General features: G+C 43.6%; 1 protein-coding gene across 1 annotated transcript in view; it reads left to right on the top strand.

The window, feature by feature from the left end:
• Positions 1 to 20,069, top strand: part of RTN4IP1 (reticulon 4 interacting protein 1) — a 43,798-nt gene that overhangs the window by 10,710 nt on the left and 13,019 nt on the right. Inside the window, exons 2-7 of the mRNA XM_006276733.3 lie at positions 2,766 to 2,917; positions 3,710 to 3,778; positions 4,012 to 4,136; positions 15,255 to 15,303; positions 17,764 to 17,900; positions 19,990 to 20,069. The exon at positions 19,990 to 20,069 is cut by the window's right edge and continues 104 nt beyond it. Of these exons, the coding sequence (XP_006276795.3) occupies positions 2,766 to 2,917; positions 3,710 to 3,778; positions 4,012 to 4,136; positions 15,255 to 15,303; positions 17,764 to 17,900; positions 19,990 to 20,069 (612 nt within the window). The remainder of the gene's footprint in view (positions 1 to 2,765; positions 2,918 to 3,709; positions 3,779 to 4,011; positions 4,137 to 15,254; positions 15,304 to 17,763; positions 17,901 to 19,989) is intronic.

Below are 20,069 nucleotides of genomic sequence, written 5' to 3'. Positions count from 1 at the left end.
CCTTCCCCATGTGCAGCTGCCAGGACTCCACCAGAAATGGATGGGGAGCCCCACATCCTGCTTCTGTGGCAGCAGGGCGCAGTGAAGGCAGCCAGCTCCATCATGCAGGACTTCCCCCAGTGGTGCACAGGTGCTGGGAGCTTCTGGCGCGCAACACAGAGCCCTGTGCGATAGAGGTGGGCCGGCTTGGCTGCACTCATTGCTGCCATATGCAGCGCTGGCCGGAGCCACACGCCGCCGGGTGGCAGCGCCATGAGCATCCTCAGGGCCCCAGTCTGCTGCTGCTGCCACTGGCAGGGGCTGCACGCCATGGGGGGGAAGTATGTGGGGGATCCCCCCACCACACACAGACCCTGCCCACCCGAGCTCTGCGCTCCTGCCACCCCCCGGGTGTGGGCTCCCACCAGCCCCATGCTCCCCACCCTCGCCCAGCTGCAGCTTCTCCTTCTACCCCTGCTGCTTCCAGGAGTGAGTACTGCAGCAGGGAGAAAAGTAGAAGCTGCTGGAGGGCAGAGAAGCTGAGCAGATCTCCCTGTGGCTGCTGCAGCCTCACCCAGAAGCTGTCTGCTGGGTGGGCCAGGCCCCTCCACACACCAGAGTGGGGGTGAGATGCGTGGGCTGGGTGGGTTGCAATTAATAGGTGGGTGCCCCTGGGCCAGATGAAATTACCTAGAGGGCTAGATTTTGCCTGCTCCTGGCCAAGGCCCGCAATCCTGCAAGGGAACGAATAGTGTCACACAGGGGCACAGAGTAGAGGCTGAAAGGAAGAGTGAACTGGGTATAACCAGGGTTTTAACCCTGGGTATAACATAACCTCTGTTCCTCTCTCATTTGCAGCCTCTGGCATATTTAACAGTTGAGCTACTGTTGGCCTCAATAACGGTTTCAGAAATGCCAATAAATAAACAAATATAAAACTTCCAAATCCCAGGTTATTCACAGGGAAAAACGATTGTGCATTTCAGATGTTGACCGCAGTGTCTGGAGAGGGGAATTGGAGGAGCTTTCTCTGTATTTAAACAACAACCAAATAAAACATTATAAAACAATTATTTGTATGTTATCACTTGTTAGGACTCACGGGAGCTTCATGTTGGCACAGCCTCAAGTATGCAGAATTTAGGAGGACTCTGGGTGGATTAGGGGTCTTTCTACATGAAGCTCATTGGGAGACTAAGTTCTAGGCTTATAGTTGTGGGGGAAGGGGGTGGGAGGCTAAAGCTATTCAGAACCACTGCAAAGAAATTGTGATGGTGCCCAGTTTTGCAGCAGCTACAGTCTGAGTAGCTTCACTGACTTCCTTATCTGTGGCATCAACAGCTGTGAGATTGAGCTGTATATCAACAGGTATTTAACTGTAGAAGGATAAATTAGGCAATCCTGTCATCTTGAGAAAATCAAGGATATCAGTAAGAGCCATGCTATAATGTTTTACATTTAGGCTTGTTCCTTTTAAGCTTCTTTATAATACTGTATTAGAAAGATGGTGATTCCTTCTCTTTCTGTGACTGATAATTTTTAACGTTTTCACATAGACTCGTAAATGTTTCAGGAGGAATGCTTCTGAGTAATTGTTGGACCAATACAAAATGGTTAGTCCACAGTGCAGGATTATGGTTTTATGCTTAGCGTGCGATTGCAAAAGTGGCAGCTCATTTACATCTCCACTTAATAAGCAATGAGCAATCGTAGCTCCTTTTTAGTAAAGGTAACGTACTTGAAACTGATTTCTGTCCTTCACAGATTTGAAAGTCCGTCCTGTGTCATTCTCAGGTTAAGGTCATGAGTGATTTGCACAATCTCGTGCATTAACCAGTGCATGACCATGTAATATTCCCTCCCCACAGACAGGAGGAAAGTAGAGTACGGATCTTCTGAATTTTTAGCTACAGAATATTAATAGAAAAATGTGGCGAAAATGAAGTGTTATTTTGTCTCATGTCAAATTGTTCATTGTCATGGAGCAAGAAGAGGATCATGGCCTCTGTTAATCATGGATCTGTTAATGTAGTGTCTATAACCATATTGTAAGTTGCTAAGTTTTATGAACCTTTCTGGTTTTATACGTACCAGGTGCATCTACACGTGCAATTAGGGTGAAGAAATAAACAGTGACACAGTTCATGCTGGAGTTTATATTTCCTAGGTTCACATTGAGCTATGGCAGAGCAGCCCCAAACTAGCATGAGGCCCGGAGGGATCAGTTCCAGGCTCCGGGTGGTGGAGGGGCTGGCTGGGGCATGAGAGTGCTACAGTATGGGGCTAGCCAGCTGGCAATCCCTCCGCCATAGCACCCTTGTGCCTCAGCCAGCCCTGCTCACCGTCTACATGTGCATTGTGGTGGTGTAAATTACTCCACTGTATAATAGTGCTTGTTTCAGACATTACTAACATACAGCAGAGTTAATTAATTTAATGCGCCCTAATGTGGGTGCATGTATAGATGGTGATGCTTTTAATGTGGAGCTAATTAGTCAGCTCCATAATAAAGCACATGTAGATGCACCCACTGTGCACCAGACAGAGGCCAAAAGAAGTATTCAAAAGTTAAGTTTGATACTAATTTATATGAACTTTTCAAAAATATATATTCAGATCGTTTTGCTTGTTTCTGCTACTACAGACATGAGAACATTTTTAGAACTGTTTAACATTTTTTTGGTTTTGCATTACATAAAGATTAAACAACTTGCTTTCTAATCTGATTTGTTCAGTTCATTTAATATCTAAACAGATTATAACTTTGTTAAATCTGTATTTCATAGGTGGTTATGGAGCAACCGCTTTAAATATAAGACGGGATCCTCTGAAAATCAAAACCACGGGAGATGAGTTCCCACTAACACTTGGTCGAGATGTCTCTGGTGTAGTTATGGAATGTGGACTCAGTGTGTCCTATTTCAAACCTGGTGATGAGGTGAATAACCAATCCCATTTTTCCTGTCTTTGTGTGTAACAGAATGTGACAGCATCTCCATTAGTAGTTCTTTTCTCTGCAAATATTTTTTTCTTGTCTGTCTATAACCTACATGAGAACCGTGGGGCAGTAATTTACTTCCAACTCCCTCCTAGTTCTTTGAAAAATGTTCAAATTTTCTCTATTCGCTAGCACTAATTACTTCATTTCTTTTTTATTAGGGTCCATTTCAGCTTGCAAATTTTAAAATCCATCAGAGCTACCTATATTTAAAAAAAAAAAATGCCTAAAAGTTGCTACATCTTGTTTGATACTAATATTTTCACAGGAAATTTCTCTTGAGTATCTTTACCTACCCCAGAGATTTTACAATTATTAGGTAATAACCAACAAAATTTTGAGCCCCATAAAAATTTTGGTATGATTTGTTCTAACTTTCCTTTTTTTATTGGAACATATGTTGTGTTTTCAAGTACTTGTACCAGCTTAAGGCTACTGAATGTAATCTGCTTTCTTCAAAAGAGTATATTGTACATAGTACAATATGTCTTATTTTTATTGGCCATCTGTCCTATGTTTTTCTGTAATATATATATTTTTAAGAAAGCAAGTGAAACATTTTAGTCAAGATGAATATAGAAAAACTGGCATTTTGGTTAATGACTGTATATTTAATCTAGAATGAAGTTGTTCAGGAGATTGGAGAAAGATTTTGCCATGAGGGAGACTTGGCTGTAGACGCAATATAAAGAAAACAGAAGAAATTGAAATGTTTTTTCCCTTTGTTTTTAGGTATGGGCAGCAATTCCTCCATGGAAACAAGGCACTTTATCAGAGTTCGTTGTAGCTAGTGGAAATGAGGTAACCATACAAAAGTTTGGAATTATTGGCAAAATAATAGATGCTGTTGGTTCTTGCAAAGCTCACATAAATAGCTATTTTGCAATTTTTAGTTTTTTTTCTCATGCATTTAGCTTTTTAAAACCTAGTTATCTCGGCAGCTGATGCTCAGTAAAATGCATCTGCTGCCTCTTTGTAGCTCGCAAATGTATATAATTCCTTGTGGTTTAGATGCAATTTATCCTCTGCTTTAGGTGTCTTTCAAACCCAAGAGTCTGTGTCACACAGAAGCTGCTGCCTTGCCATATGTTGGCCTTACAGCCTGGTCTGCAATGAACCAAATTGGGGGATTGAACCAGAACAACTGTGCTGGGAAACGGTAGGTGACTTGTCCTCCTGATACCTTTGCAATGAATATTTTGTGTTTGGACTGAGATGTCATTGATTTTTGTCTTCCAGAGTTATGTAAAAAAAATAGCCTTATGGAGTCTTTATAGACTAGGCTGCAAAACTTTAGAATTTTTATTAATTTGGTAAAGGCGCACATAGAGAGGTATTAGCTGTATTAGTCTGAAGTCAGGCAGAATAAAGGTGCACGTGCCTGGAAATTTACCAGCCTAATTCAGAGACTTGTACCTCTACTCTGACAAACAGTCCTATTAATTTAAATGTAGTTGTTTGCTTATGGAGAGTTTGAAGGATTAGACCCAGGAGTGTTTTAATGGGGAGTGGGTTTTCCTCACCTTTTTGCTTCCTTCCAAACACCAGGAAAATCCATCAAATGCTTACACACATTCTTAACTCTGTTTCCATGGGCAGCCCTATTAAAGTCAATTGGATACTGATATGAGGAAGATCAAGCGTGTGCTTGTGTTTGCATAGTCTTGTCCTTTTTTGTGTTGTAGGGATACTCACATATTTGTCCCACTACAGGGATTACATTGGCAACTTGCAGTGAGGCTTAATCAGAATCCTGCAGAACAGATTGCTTCCATTCTCATCTGCAGTATGGCTGTGCGGTTTGTTCAGGTTACAGGTTCCTGCCTGCAGGGCACCATCTCAGGAAGGAAGGTAGAAGAGAAGGGGGTGGGGTGAGGGAGGAGAACACAAGATTAACAACCAATTCAAATAGAAAACTTTAGACCATTTATCAACCTGCTGCTGTGATAGGGGCAGGTGGAGGGCAAAGGAGAAAAAAGTATTGAAAAATTGAAGGAGAGGTTTTTGGGGGTTTTTTGTTTTTGTTTTTTGTTTTTCCCCCTTCTGATGAAATCTCCAGGTATTGTGGCCTTCTGGCCAGTTTGTATAAATACCTGTAAGAAGCAAGGCACTTGTAACAGAAGTGTGAAAAAGAATAAAAATTATGAAGAATGAAGTATAATCACCAGAACTATTATACTGCTTCCAAAATTTAGAACCCAAATAATGAATGACCCAGCAGTAGAACTGGTCTGACCTCCTTTTATCATGGAGTATTACTGTTTTAATGCAGCATATTGCAAAAGACATTGGATTTAATGAAAATATTTCATCTGATTCCTTGGAAACTATTTAAGTAACTGGCTGTTGCATGGCATGGTAAATTTCATCATGAAAATATAAGGCAAATGTTTGTTCTAAAGGTCAACTACATTTTGAGAAACTAAATTACTCTTTGAAATTGCTTCAGCTCTGATGTCATTGATATTAACATGAAGTAAATGGTAGAACTTTAGGCTTATCTTGCTCTTTTATTTTTATTTTGATGTTTTAAAATATTTTTCTTACTATATGTTAATAGTTTAAATTAACTTTAAAGAAATGCTAGAATGTTAAAAAAGACTCTTACCTGTATTCCAGATAACTTCTAATAAGAAGTCAGAACTCCAAACATTTTCTATTTTGTGTACATTGTTTTTTCTGTTTGAATCTGCAGTTCCTTTTATGTTTTCAGTCACTGTTAGAACACACTATTATTGCTCTGAAAAATAATTCATCTGTCACTTACACCTGTGCTCTTAAGTAATATATGTGAATCTATGAATGGTTTCCAGTCTATAGCATTTGGATTACAGACATTGCAAAGGAGTGTTTGTGGGACTTTTTTTTTTTAACTGTTTCCTATGGGATTCAGACAAATTATATGGAAACTGAAGTGTTTCTGTTGATCCTAGTTTTTCTAAAAGCTTGCTTTTACATACATTACTTTTCTCCTTTTTTGCAGCATAACACTATTGTAATACAGGTTGTTAAATCATGTGTTCAAGTCCTTGAAATAATTTTCAAATACAATTAGTAGTAAATTTCCATTTATTTTATTGCTTCAAGCGCATCAGCATGCATGCATGCCTCTGTGTGAGTGTGTGTGTAATTTTCTTCTTGTGAAAGAACATCTTTCTTCCAAATGAGACATTTCACTAGTCCTTTGTGCAGTAGTTATGTAGTGTTGTAATTCTTAGGGGAAGGTGGTAGTTAGGACGTGGACTAAAGGCAAAAAGTTAGCTGGAAAGAGACCAGGCCAGCATTATTAATCTTATTGTGTTTTGTTCAATTCTGAAATCAACAAACTGATTCTGACCTGTGATGTGTGTAAAAAAAAAAAAAAAAAAAAAAAAAAAAAAAAAAAAAAAGTCTGCATATGCACATGTATCTGTATCCGCTTTTACAAGATTCAAAGCAACGTATGTATCCAAATCGATCCAAATGGCTCCTGTCTCCAGTTTCATATCAGCTTCCCTTCATTTCTACTTGAAATATCCCTTGCTGGTATACTTTATTATAATGTGCTTGAGCAATGAAGAACTTCATTTCCCTATTGTTCAGAGCGCTCTTTCTGAGCCAGACTCTGCTGTTCTCTCCTGCTTGTGACAGTTATGTGAATGAGGGTCCCTTTGCCACTGAAACAAGGGTATGTTCAGCTTTAGAGACTGCTGAGCTAAATACCCCGCTACCATACAGTGTATTTCTAAAAGATTAATCATAGTTTTATAGTAGTTAGGGTCAGAAGGGACCTAAATAGATCATCTAGTCTGACCCCCTGCCACTGGCCAGAGCACACGCTGGGATCACATGACCCCAGACAGGTGTTCATCCAACCTCTTTTTGGATTTACCCAAGGTAGGAGCGAGGACCACTTCCCTAGGAAGTTGGTTCCAGATCCTAGCCACCCTAACAGTGAAATAGTGCCTCCTAATCTCTAACCTGAACCTGTTCTCCACCAGCTTCTGGCCATTGTTCCTCATCACCCCAGGTGCTGCTGGGGGGAATAGGATCCTTCCTATTTTCTGCTGATCTCCCCTAACGAGTTTTTGTAGGCAGCCATCAAATCTCCCCTCAGCCTCCGTTTGCTGAGGCTGAACAGGTTCAGGTCCCTCAGCATCTCCTCATAGGGCCTGCCCTGTTGCCCTCCAGCCAAGCTGGTGGCCCTCCTCAGAACCCTCTCAAGGCAGGCCACATCCTTCTTAAAGTGCGGTGTCCAGAACTGGATGCAGTACTTCAATTGAGGCCAGATCAATGTCGTGTAGAGGGCGAGTATCACCTCTCTGGACCAGCTTGAGATGCATCTTTGGATGCACGACAAGGTGCAATTGGCTTTGCCGGCTGCGGTCTGGCATTGGCGGCTCATGTTCATCTTGGGATCAATAATGACTCCAAGATCCCGTTCCGCCTCTATGCCGTCAAGGGGGGAGCTCCCCAGCTTGTATGTATGCTGTGGATTCCTTCTCCCCAGGTGCAGCACCCTGCACTTATCCACACTGAAGCCCATCCTATTACTATCCACCCACTTCTGTAGTCTGTCTAAATCTAATTGCAGCCTCTCTCTCCCTTCAAGCGTGCCTACCTCTTCCCACATCTTGGTGTCATCAGCAAACTTGGACATGTTTTCCACCCCCTTGTCCAAGTCACTGATGAAGACGTTGAACAGTGTAGGCCCCAGGACCGAGCCCTGGGGGACCCCACTATTCATATCCCGCCAGGTCGAGTATGACCCATCCACCATCACTCTCTGGGTGCACCCCATCAGCCAATTTCTGACCCATCCAACTGTTCAGGCATCAATGCCACAGTTGCTCAATTTATTAATGAGAATGGGGTGAGAGACGGTGTCAAAGGCCTTCTTAAAGTCCAGAAAGACTATGTCCACAGCGACACCATCATCTAGGGATTTAGTTACCTGATCATAAAAGGCCATCAGGTTGGTCTGGCAGGACCTGCCTTTGATGAACCCATGTTGATTTCCCCTGGGTATGATCTCCCCTGCTGGCCCCTCACAGATGTGATCCTTGATAATTTTTTCAAGGATTTTCCCCAAGACCGATGTGAGGCTTATGGGCCTATAGTTTCCTGGGTCCTCCTTTCTCCCTTTCTTATAAATGGGGACCACATTAGCAAGTTTTCAATCTCCGGGCACCTGGCCCATGGACCACGATCGCTTGTACAGCTGGGCCAAGGGCGCAGCAATGACCCCCACCAGCTCTCTCAACACCTGTGGGTGGAGGGCATCAGGTCCTGCAGATTTAAAAACATCCAGCCCTTCCAGAAGATCCCTAACTACTTCTGCTCAGACCCGAGGCCTGGCAGTGCTGTCCCCAAGATTGCCCCTACCTGTGGTGGGACAGCTGTTCTGGTCCCTGTCCAAGAAAACAGAGGCAAAGAACTTGTTAAAGATTTCGGCTTTCTCGTCTGGCGTAGCCACAAGATTACCATTTGAGTTTAACAGGGGCCCTACATTACCCGGTGCCCTCTTCTTACTCCCAATGTATTTGAAGAAGGACTTTTTGTTGTCCTTAATCCTGGTCGCTAGCCTGAGCTCCACCCTACCTTGGCCTTCCTAATGGCCTTTCTACACTCACAGGCCAAGGAGGAGTATTCCTCCTTGGTGATGGCCCTTCTCTTCCACTGGGTGTACACCTCCCTTTTGGCCCTCAGGCATTCTCGAATGCCTTTGCTAAGCCATGGGGGTTTCAGAGCACTCTTACCCCCCTTCTTTCTCTTGGGGACTGTCACACTCTGAGCCTGGAGGATCATCCCCTTAAGGTACGACCATCCCTCGTGGATTCCCATATCCTCTACCTTTTGGGCCCTTAGTACCTCCCCTACTAATCTCCTAAGTTCGTTGAAGTTGGCCCTTCTGAAGTCAGGGGCTTTAGTCTTGGTGTGAGCTCTCAACACCCTGCGCTGGATGGTGAATTCCAGCAGGTGATTATCGCTGTCACCCAGGTGGTCAAGGACCTGCAGTCCCCTCACCAGGTCATCCCCAGTGGCCAAAATCAGGTCCAGCAAGGCATCTCCCTTAGTGGGGCTGTGCATCTCCTGGATAAGGTGGAGGTCCTGTATTTCAGCTAGGAACCTATGTGAATGGTCAGACCTGGCTGACTGCTCCCCCCAGCAGATATCTGGGTAGTTTAGGTCCCCATGATAATGACATCCCTAGACCCAACTGCCTCCATAAGCTGTACTGAGAAATTCTGGTCCAGCTCAACCCCTTGGCAGGGTGGTCTATAGCAGACACACACTGTAAGATCCCTTTCACCTTGGCACCAGAATGTTTCTGCATTGGTATTCACTATGTGAGCAAATGGTTTTTATCAAGGGAAAATTGATTCAGGATTTCATAGATTAAAATGCACAAGGAGGAAGTATATTAAGATTTTAGTTATGTAAACTGCTTCAGCACAGTCCTTGCATTTTCTTATCGCAAGAAATGCTATGAAAATATTTTTTGGATATGTTTCATTTCAGTTTGTTGTTCTCTCAATTACTCTGCACAAAAATGGAGTGTAAATGCCCAGCTTCTCTATACACATTATATTAGGAATAATTTGCTATAATGGGTGAAATCTCTGAGAACCTTTAGTTAAGTGTATGTCTTGCTTATGCCTTTTTCTTATCTGGTTGATTCCCTAAAATTTGCACTAGTTGTTGATATTCTATGTAAAATAATAGGCCAGAATTGTCAATGTCATTTTATCTCTGCTGGCTTGAGTGGGGGAGGGGAGAGTTGCAGAATTTCTCACACTGCCCCCTAGCTCTAGTAATATCCCAGGCAGCCTCAGGGCTGAAGGTGGCCACACAGGACCTCATTGTGTCCAGAGAAGTAGCATTGTTGAATTTGCACTGCCAAAATCATTACAAAAGGATCAGAATGAAGGTGAGAACCTGATCTTAAATATTTAAGAAGCTTGCAGTTCCATTCCTTTAGAAATCATTCAAGTACGTTTGCTGTCGGACAGTATTTTCAGCCCCTGTCCCCCCCACCCCAGTTAAGATCCACTATTTTCCTTACTGGAGTTTGGAGAAAGCTGTAAAGAGTTGAACATGCATTTTTTTTAAATCGGGACCTAAAGAGAAATATTTCCATGTAAATTGAGGACTTCTGTTTTTGGGTCTGCATTGGTAAGGGTTATCTTTTTATTTTAGAAGTCCCTTTGGGTACTTATGGATGGAAAGAACTCTGGAGTTTTATTTTTTGTAACACAAGACCTAGCTACTGTCAAACCTTCTAATCTGTTTAGGTCTTCCTGGCACATGGGCTATGTACAGATATTCAGTTTCAGACATTCAGGTTTTTTTCTCTCAGAGCAAAAATGGATGCTCTGGAAGAAAAATAACCCTGGAATAAGTAGAGTTAGGTCACACCTGGGAGACTGAATGTCTGCATGCTTTCCCTAAACTTAATTCTTCCTGGGGACCAGAAGGAGTGGAGCAACGGTAAAGACTTTCATGCCTTCCGGAGATCAGAGTCACCTGGTTTTGAGAAGGAATTGTAGCAGGGGGGAAGCAGCTGCTCCTGCCCTTCCTGTAGTTTAGGAGAGGAGAGGAGCAGCTGGCAAAGTTCCCAATGTGAGAAGCTTTGCTGCATGGCTCCCTCCACTCGGCTGCCAGAACCCAGGAGCCGAGCATTAAGTAGTAGCAAAGCTCTCAGTGTGAGACGTAGACAAGGGCTTTGCCCTGCTGCTTGGTCTGCTCAGCTGCAAGTGGGAGCCAAGTGCAGGAGGTGCTGCTGTCTTCTGTTGGCTCCCTCTTGCCTGCTGAGCAGCATGGGGGGTGGAGGGAGGCAAGGGAAGAACCAAGCTGGGGAAATGGGCTCAGGAAGGCTCTCCCTGGGGTAGTGGGGCAAAGCCTCTACCCACTCTTTACACTGGAGTCCCAGCTGTTTGGATCTGGCAGGGAGGTTACCCCACTAATCTGTCCACTTAGTTCCCCTCACTAGGAGCTAAGCGCAGGGAGCAGCACTGTGAGCCCCCCTGCTTCTCACACCTGAGTTCCAGGAGTGAGAAGCAAGTGGAGTTTTCCCCTTGCTGCTCCCTCTTCTTTGCTCCCTGAGAAAGGGAGCACAGTAGAGGAGCAGCTGCTCTGGAGAAGGGGAGAGGGGGACTTTGCTCTGCTGCTCCCCTCCCCTCTCCAACTGGTCTGGGAGAGGAAGGGAATGGTGAGGCACATCCTCCAGCACCTTCATAGATTGTAAGAGGCTGGAAGGGATCTTGCAGATCATCGGGTCCAGGCCCCCAACTCTAGGCAGGAAGACAACTGGGGTTAGGTGACCCCAGTGAGGCAACTGTCTAGCCTCCTCTTGAAAACCTCCAGGGTAGGGGAATACACCACCTCTGGAGGGAGTTTATTCCACAGACTGGACACCCTGACTGTGAAGGAGTTTTTCCTGGTATTAAGCCTGAAGCGGCCTTCCAGGGGTTTATATCCATTGGTCCTCGTCTTCCCCAGGGGTGCCCTAGTGAACAATTGTTCACCAAGCTCCTGATATAGCAGTAAGCTGCTATCAAGTCCTCTCTCCACCTTCTCTTCTTTAGGCTAAAGAGGCCCAGGTCCCTCAGCTTTTCCTTGCAAGTCCCTGATCATACGGGTGGCTCTTTTCTGGACCCTCAAGTTTTTCTACATCCTTATTGAAGTGCAGTGCCCAGAACTGGATGCAGTACTCCAACTGTGGTCTCATCAGTGCTGAGCACAGCGGGAGTATCGCTTCCTTAGTTTTACACGAGATGCATTGGTTGATGCATGCCAGCATGTTGTTTGCCCTGCTGACTACCACCTTGTGCTGATCGATAGCTCGTATTCATGCGATGGTCAATCATTACCTGTAGGTCCCTTTTGGCCGCGGTGCAAGTCAAGCTGTCACCACCAAGCCTGTATGTATGTTGAGGGTTGTTTGCCCCCAGATGGAGCACCTTACACTTGGAAGTGTTAAACTTCATCTGGTTCTGGTCTGCCCAACTCTCGAGCCTGTCCGGGTCTGCCTGTATCTGCACCCTATCTTCTGACGTGACCACACTGCCCCATAACTTGGTGTTGTCCTCAAACTTGGGCATCGAGCTTTTCACTCCCCCATCCAAATCATTGATAAAGATGTTGAAAAGCACGAACCCCTGAGGGACACCACTGGCCACTTCATACCAGGACATCACAGATCTGTTCATGAGAACTCTCTGGGTCCTACCCCGTAGCCAGTTTCCCACCCACTGAGCTGTTGAGTAGCTGAGCCCACAATCTTCTAGTTTGCCCACAAGGATTTCATGGGATACTAGGATCAAAAACCTTTTGGAAGTCTAGGTATATAATGTCTACCACATCTCCCGTATCCAGGTGGTGAGAGACCTGGTTGTAGAAGGAGATGAGGTAAGACAAGACCTACCTGTGACAAAGCCATGCTGGCTGTCATTCAGAATCTTACCTTCCATGAGCATATTGCACATAGATTCTATAATGAGCTTTTCCAGGATTTTCCCTGGGTTGGAGGTTAGGCTGATTGACACATAGTTACCCAGGTCCTCTGTCTTTCCCTTCTTGAAGATGGGCACAATGTTGGCCCTCTTCCAATCCTCATGGATTTCCCCTTTGCGCCACGAACTCTGAAAGAGCTATGCCAGGGGTTCCACGATGACCTCAGCCAGCTCCTTCAGCGCTCTCAGATGGAGCCCATCCGGTCCTGATGACTTATAAATGTCTAGCTTTTCTAATCTGTATTGCACCCACTCAGCATCCACAGTGTCCTTGACTCCTGTAGCTAACCTAAACTCTGTCACCGCCTTGGCTTTCCTGATCACTTTACAACAGTGGCCAGCACATGTAGGGTAGTCTTCCTTGAGGACCATCCCTAGCTTCCATTGTGCATACACCTCTTTTTTTCTTTTTTAAGAGGACTGCAATGTCCCTATTAAGCCAGGAGGGCTTGCCAGCCCTTCTGCTGCTTTTCCTCTGCAGGAACAGTTTTCTTTTGTGCTTTGAGGATTGTATCCTTGAACAATGACCACTCTTTGTGCACCCCATTTGCCTTGCCCTTCTGGTCCCGCATTGCCTCCCCTACTAATGCTCTGAGCCTGTCAAAGTCAGCGTTTTTGAATTCCAGGACTTCAGTCCTGCTGGTTGATTTGTCCACCTTGCAGCAGATACTGAACCTGATAATTTCATGGTCGCTGTCGCCCAGGTTACCCCCTGTTCAAGCCACACACCAGATCATCTCCCTTGGCCAAGACCAAGTCTAGGAGAGCATTACCTCTGTTTGCTCTGGTTACCTTTGCACTTCCTGGGTCAGGAAGAGCTCCTTGATTACAGTCAGAAAACTGTGTGAACGATATGACCTAGCCAAGTGTTCCTCCCAATCTATGTCCAGGTAATTGAAGTCACCCATGACAGCCAAGTCTCTTGCACGCATGGCGTCTGTCAGTTCTCGAGAGAACTCCAGATCTAGCCTTCTGCAAGCCATGGAAGTGCCTGACTTGAGGAAGAGGCTGGGGGCTGTGTCTTGGTCCCGGAGGGGAGAGAAGAAGCTACTGCTGCTCCCTGCCTCTTGCCCAAGCTGGCTGCTGCTCTGCTTGGAGTAGGAGCTGGGGACTTTGCCCCAGTGCTCCCTCTGCTCCGCTCCTGAAGACTGGGAACAGAGTGGAGGAGACTGCTCCCTGACCCTATTCTCCAGAGTTCTGTCTGAGGCCAGTGCAGGGAGTCTTTCCTCGTTGCTCCAGTCCCCTTCTTCCCCCCACCCCAACCTGGAGGAGTGGCAGACACTATTCCCCTCAGGATCACTCCAGTCTCAGGAAGGCACAGAGAGCAGGGGAGAGGGGGTAGCTGCAGACTGAATGTCTCCCAGAAGTATTTCTAGTAGGGCAAATTTCTCAAAAGTTTACCCCATTAGAAATGAATGTCTGTATGCACCCATGGTAATGTAGAAATCTAAAGGTTTTCTCTACATCTCTGAGGCAGAGAGAGCTGATTTTGCAGAGAGAATATTTTCACCTCGCGTAGCTCAGTTGCTGATCCCAGTCTAATAAGTCTAGCTGTTAAAGATTTAATAGAAAATATCTGGATGAAGTTCCTAATTGCACTCAGTAGAGTCCTTCAGTGAGGTTTCATATCACTAAGTCTAGTTATATTTTACAAAATATAATACAGTTTATTTAGCGGTTCACTGTGATGTATTTTTTTTTACATGTAGTTGAAATTACTCCTCCTGCTTGTTCGGAATAATTGTAACAGGTCATTCTGCGATGCAATATACTTCAATTTTGGCTTGTTCATTAACTGATTCTTAAAACCTAATGTTCTGCAAGGTCTCTTCCAAATGTAAGTGAAAACTAACAAAATTCTGCTCCACTTAACTTTTTTTTCCAGAAAAGAAACGCATTATCACTTGGGGTAGCCTCCGAATTATATTTGTGCCAACTCTACCTTGTTATAAATTTTGTCTTAGACAAGTACATACGCATATTGTATTAACATAATTTGTCTCATATCTTCTAAAATGCCCCATTTTTGTGAATTCTAGTGCTGTAAAAAAATCTCTTTTTTTTAATTTATGAAAGTTTGTAAAACTATTCGAGAATTGATTTGCTCCCCCACACCATCAAAGACGTATTGCAGTGCAAAACTGCTCAGTTTGTACAAAGTATGAATCCACTTCAAATGAGTACTAAGCTTTATGTAGTTCTTTGGGGGAGGCAGGAAATGTGTGGATTCTTTAAACTTTTTTTTGATGTTAATATTGACTTATTCTGGATTAGTGAAAAACCTAATAGGCAAGGGGTTCTCATTGTGGGAGATAGTGGTATTGACACAGGAATCTAGATCAGTGGTACTACCTTGAATTTGTAGGTACTTTAATTCTTGAGAGACTGATTTTGAAAGGCAAGCAGAAACTTTTGTTTTAAGGTAAAGGACATTAAAATAGAAAAAATATTAAAGTTTTCTGATTTGGTTAGAACTGACCTTTTTTTTTAAACTTCATATTTAAAAAAATGTAAAATTATTTAAAATTCACCTGTAGCTGTTATTGTTATAACTGCAACAATATTGCAGTTATACTTAGCCTAGGCTTCTATTTAGATCAAATTTTACTGATCATGTTCTTCTCCTTGTTGTGATTATACTTCCGTAAGAAGGGATTAGAAAGGAGGGAATCATTGCATATATTGAGTATTTTATTAGTTTATTTCACTTGGATTCTTATGTGGCAGAATAGTCTTAGTATGTGTTTGGTCTTTTATCAACTGAAATTACTTTTGTCTTGCAGAATATTAATCTTAGGAGCATCTGGAGGAGTTGGTACCTTTGCTATACAGGTAATGTTTTACCAGGCACATGTTTTTCCCTTAAAAGTACTCTAGGATTAAATAACTAAAATTTTAGGCAGGGAAAATTAGCAACCGCAGGGTGGTAAAGTAGCAAGCAACTGAATGAACTCGGTATACGCTACAAAGGTAGGGAAATATGAAAGTAGTTTATTCTTTTCCAGATATACTGTTGTTTAAACCTAAAGGGAAGGAAGAAAATTAGAGAAGAGAAATTGTGGATGTAAAAAGTCAAAGATTACCAAAGCAAGATTTTGAATACAAGGAAATATGACCCAGTTAAAGCATTCTCTCGTACTTCAAGTCTCAAGGAAGTTAGTCACCTGATTTGAAAGGTTCACCTATACATGCACACCTCAAAAGAGGTAAGCATGCAAATAGAATAAACCAGTATACATTTCAGATTATTTAAACCAACTGATGTGGTTTGATGGAAATTCTTTATATTTTTTGTGCATCAAATGTACAGTAGTGGTTCAGAATAAAATTTCTCCTTTCTCTTTATCTTAATAGGTCTTTACTTTGGAGAGAGGAGATGGTGTTAAATAGGTTATTCATTTTGCAATGTGTGCATAACATATTTTCATTTAATTTGGGTCCTTTGATTGAAAGCAATGTTCCGTTACATTCGAGCAGCTTTGTCTTCAGAATATCAACATATAGATGATTGTGCCACTAAACTTTGCTTTTACATTTTTAGACGAGGATGGAAGATTGTTCAGTGATACAGTGCCTGTCTGAGTCATGAGAAAGTACTAGGGGTGCACCGATAAAGATTTTTTGGGCCAATACTGATGGCCAATTATTAGCCAGCCATATTGGCTGATACTGATCCAATTGCTCATGTGCAGCCCGGCAGCTTTGTAGAGCAGCATCCAGGTGGTAAGTCTGGGGGGAAGGGAGCAGATCGAGGCCCCCCACAGTGAGGGAGGGAGTGGGGCGGGGTGTGGAGCAGGGACGGGGCAAGTGCTGCACAGCCAGGGTGGGGTGGGGTACAGGACAGAGCTGAGGCTTGTCTGGGGGTGTGGGGAAGGAAGGGGGCAGCTCCTGCTGCTCATCGCACCCCTGGGGAAGGCATGGAGGGGCCTGTGCTCCTTGTATCTGTGTATGGGGCAAGGGTGGGGTGCTGCCACGTGTTTGGGGCCAGAAGTTGTGCTGAACTCTTCCTGGTGGGGGGGCTGGGCTTAGACTGTGCTTGGGGCAGGGCAGGGGCAGGTGGTGGTGGCGCTGGAAGAGGACCTACAGCCACCCCAAAATTCACCATAATGCCCCCTGCCAGGAAGAGCCTGGTGCAACCTCCAGCCCTGACTGTGCACTGGCAGCCTGCCCTTGCCCCACGCACAGATCTGGGAAGCACATGCCTCCTTTGGGGGTGCGCTCAGTGGTGGGAGCCGCCCCCCCCAGACAACCTGCAACTCTGTCCTGTGATCCATCCCGCCCCGGCTTTATAGCCCCTGCTTCTGCCCTTCTCCTCCCTCGCCACAGGGGGGGCCTCGATCTGTTCCCCCTCCCCCACCCCGCCCCTTTCTTCCTCAGACTTACTGGCAGGATGCTGCTTTGCAAGCTGCCGGGCTGCATTCCTGGCAGTGTGTATGCTGCAGTTGCGTGCATGTGTGCGGCATCAACATTATCTGCCATATCAGACAAAAAAAGCCTATTGCCAATAATGTTGATTTTCCTTTTATTGGTGCCAAAACAGTATGGACTGATGTATCAGTGCACCTCTAGAAAGTAGTTTGCTAAATATGTTCCCTGGGAAAGGTTGAGTTTGCTGCTGATTAGCTGTGATTTTTATTGAACTGAATAATAAATTCCTGTGTCATATTTTCGGTTGGTAAATGTCAGAGAAGCTATTGCAGAGAAGCCCGTAAGTGGCTTAGAAAGAGTCAGATTAATTTATACAATAGAGGTAAATTAAACAACTAACAACTTGTTTCTGTTACTGCAGTTTTATAGACTAGAAGCTAACAAGGCACCACCTGCTAAATTTATGTCTGATAAATTAGAGAGCTTTGTTTTTGTTCCTTTAAGTCTTGAAGCACTGAGTTCTGTACACAGGGTACTTTACTGACAGTTAATAATTTAAAATGTTCTAAGGTTTTCAGTTTTCAGGCTGTCAGCCAAGTGCACACGGAAGCAAGCTGGAGCACCTGGGTGACTGCCTTTCAAAATGGGTCATTTGGTTAGAGAGCCTTTGGTTAGAGCACCTTTCATTCAAAGAAATCCAGGGTCTGAGATTTATAAGAGGCATCAAAGCAGTAAACTTTTAAAAACTGCATAAATTCCCAACCACTTCAGAGCCACATGTTAACAAATCGCCGTGTATAGTAGTAACACCACAGCCTCCACTCTTTGGCAGCTGTTAATAATGAAATGACATTTTGGCTTTTTTGGGCAGTTTCATCGTTTGAGTCCCTTTTAAACCATGCTATATTTCTGATCTGTTTTTAGTTGATGAAGGCCTGGGGTGCTCATGTAACAGCAGTTTGTTCTCGGGATGCCAAATCAGTAGTGACGAAGCTTGGAGCAGATGATGTAATTGATTACAAGTCTGGAGACACAGAAGAGCAACTGAAACCTCTTCCCTTGTAGGTATTGCTGTAGTTAGATATCTGTACCAGTGATTCTCAGCCAGTGTGCTGTGGCACCCTGGGGTGCCTTGAGATCCTTTCAAGGGTTTCCTGGGGTTCCATGAAGTATTATCACTGTTAAGGGTACACATGTGATTCACAAAATTTAAATACAGAGATTTTAAAGAAGAATCTATTGCCATAGAATCATAGAGAAGTTGGGCTGCAAGGGACCTCCCAGAAATAATCTAGTCCAATCCCCTGCCTGAAGCAGGATCATCCCTATCCAAACCATCCCATACAAGCCGTAATCTAATCTCTACATAAGCCTACCATCAACAGTGTTAACAGTGAGACCTGTTGTGGTCTTGCTCAGTTCTTTGCAACAGAAGAATTGCTCCATTATTTTTCTGTAGTCAAAAATAAGTGAGAACTAGGAGTGGGCATCTTCTGAGCAGTGCCTTGAATTTAATGAGAGGTGCCTCAAGTCTGTCAAGGGGTGCCTTGAATCTAAAAATGTTAAGAACCACTAATCTGAAAGATGGGTGGTAGCAAGCAAACAAGTTTTCACTGCATATACCTTTTGGAGACTCAAATCTTAATTAGCTGATGAGACTCCCTTGTCTTCTGGGTTTTCAGCCTCCCTGTTTGTAACACTTTAAATTCCTAAAGCAAACTTTCTCCAACCCAGCTTTGAATATGGTTTGCAAAGTATCAGAAATGTAGACTATGGTAGGTTTAAGACAGGGAAGATGGATTTTTGGGGAAGAGTTCATCTATTTAACCACAGATATGGTTGTGGTTTGCATAGTAATATGAGTTTCCATTCAAGCATTTTGATGCATTTTTACTAAATTCTGAAAGAAATCTCACAAACCACAAGAAGGGGGCACTGAGACATGGAACAGTTAGTAAATTGTTTTTGGTCCAGTGGTAAGAGCATGTCACAGGTGGGAATAGATTCAGTATTCCTCACTGTTGTGATAGTGTTGGAATGATATTGTAGCTGTGATGGTCCAGGAAGTATGAGAGAGGCAACGATTTGTGTGGGTGATATCTTCTATTCACTGAACTATCTGCCTGGTTGGAATAGATTTAGACAAACTTTCTTTGGCAGTTTTCTTGTCTGTTAGCTGCTCCTGGAAGTGTTTCTTTTCCAGTCTTATAGTCCTGCAAACTGTTTGTGGCCTGGTGTTTCCTCAGACCCGAAGAACACACTGCATTTGAAAGCTTGTTTAAGTCTATTCCAACCACGGAGTTGGTCCAATACAAGATACCTCCCGCAGAAATCTTTGTCTTCAGCATTCCTGACACTCAGTACAACCGTGTCAGATAAGTAAAACATGTGGCAAGGTATATACATTTATTTTTGTTTAACATTTTTCCTTGGAATCAAAGTTTGTCATTGATAGGATTTTTGTAGCTTCTTTTTTGAAAGAATTATTCAGATCGATGTTTTGATAATTACATTTCAATCCAAATAATTGTAGAGTTAAGTTTTATAGTAAAATGTTAGCTGGAAAAAAACCAAGAAGCTCTAAAATATGTGAACCTGTCTTAATAGTAAAGGGTTGGGATAACAAACAGGTTACACTGACTTAAAAGAGAGCAGGGACTTACTGCAGAGCAGGTGATGCATGGTAGCTGTCTGTGTGCTACTCTAACTTTACGGTAAGTGGAAGGTAAGCAGCTGAAAACATATAAACTAGCTGCAGCTCTTAGGTAAGTTTTCATTCTCTTTTAACTTGGAGTAATTTGTTCATTTGTTCATATCCTAAACAATTAATCCACTGTGCAGTGACATTGTTAGCTCATGTGTTGTGCCTGTAGTGCACGAGTAGTAACCATAATGTCCTTTACGTATGGTAGGCCTGGGGCCCAGTGAACTAGCATTTAGCTTGAGGTCTGAGACTTTGCTCCTTTGCTATAGGCAATTTATGTCAATACAGTGCATCTGCAGATGGGAAATTTCAGCTTACACTAGTCTCTGCTAAGAGCGAGCTGCGCTCTGAATTAAGTGAGATAATGACAAGACTCTTTCTTTGTATTTTCAGAGCAACGCAGTGATTTTTTTTTTTTTCTAAGCATGTCCTTTGCCTGTCTCCAGGTTTGATTTCATCCTAGATAATGTTGGTGGATCCACTGAGAAATGGGCTCTAAATTTCCTCAAGAGATGGTCAGGAGCTA

Source organism: Alligator mississippiensis, chromosome 1 (assembly GCF_030867095.1).
Source record: "Alligator mississippiensis isolate rAllMis1 chromosome 1, rAllMis1, whole genome shotgun sequence".
Lineage (NCBI taxonomy): Eukaryota > Metazoa > Chordata > Crocodylia > Alligatoridae > Alligator > Alligator mississippiensis.
This window is presented reverse-complemented; position numbering and strand designations above follow the sequence as displayed.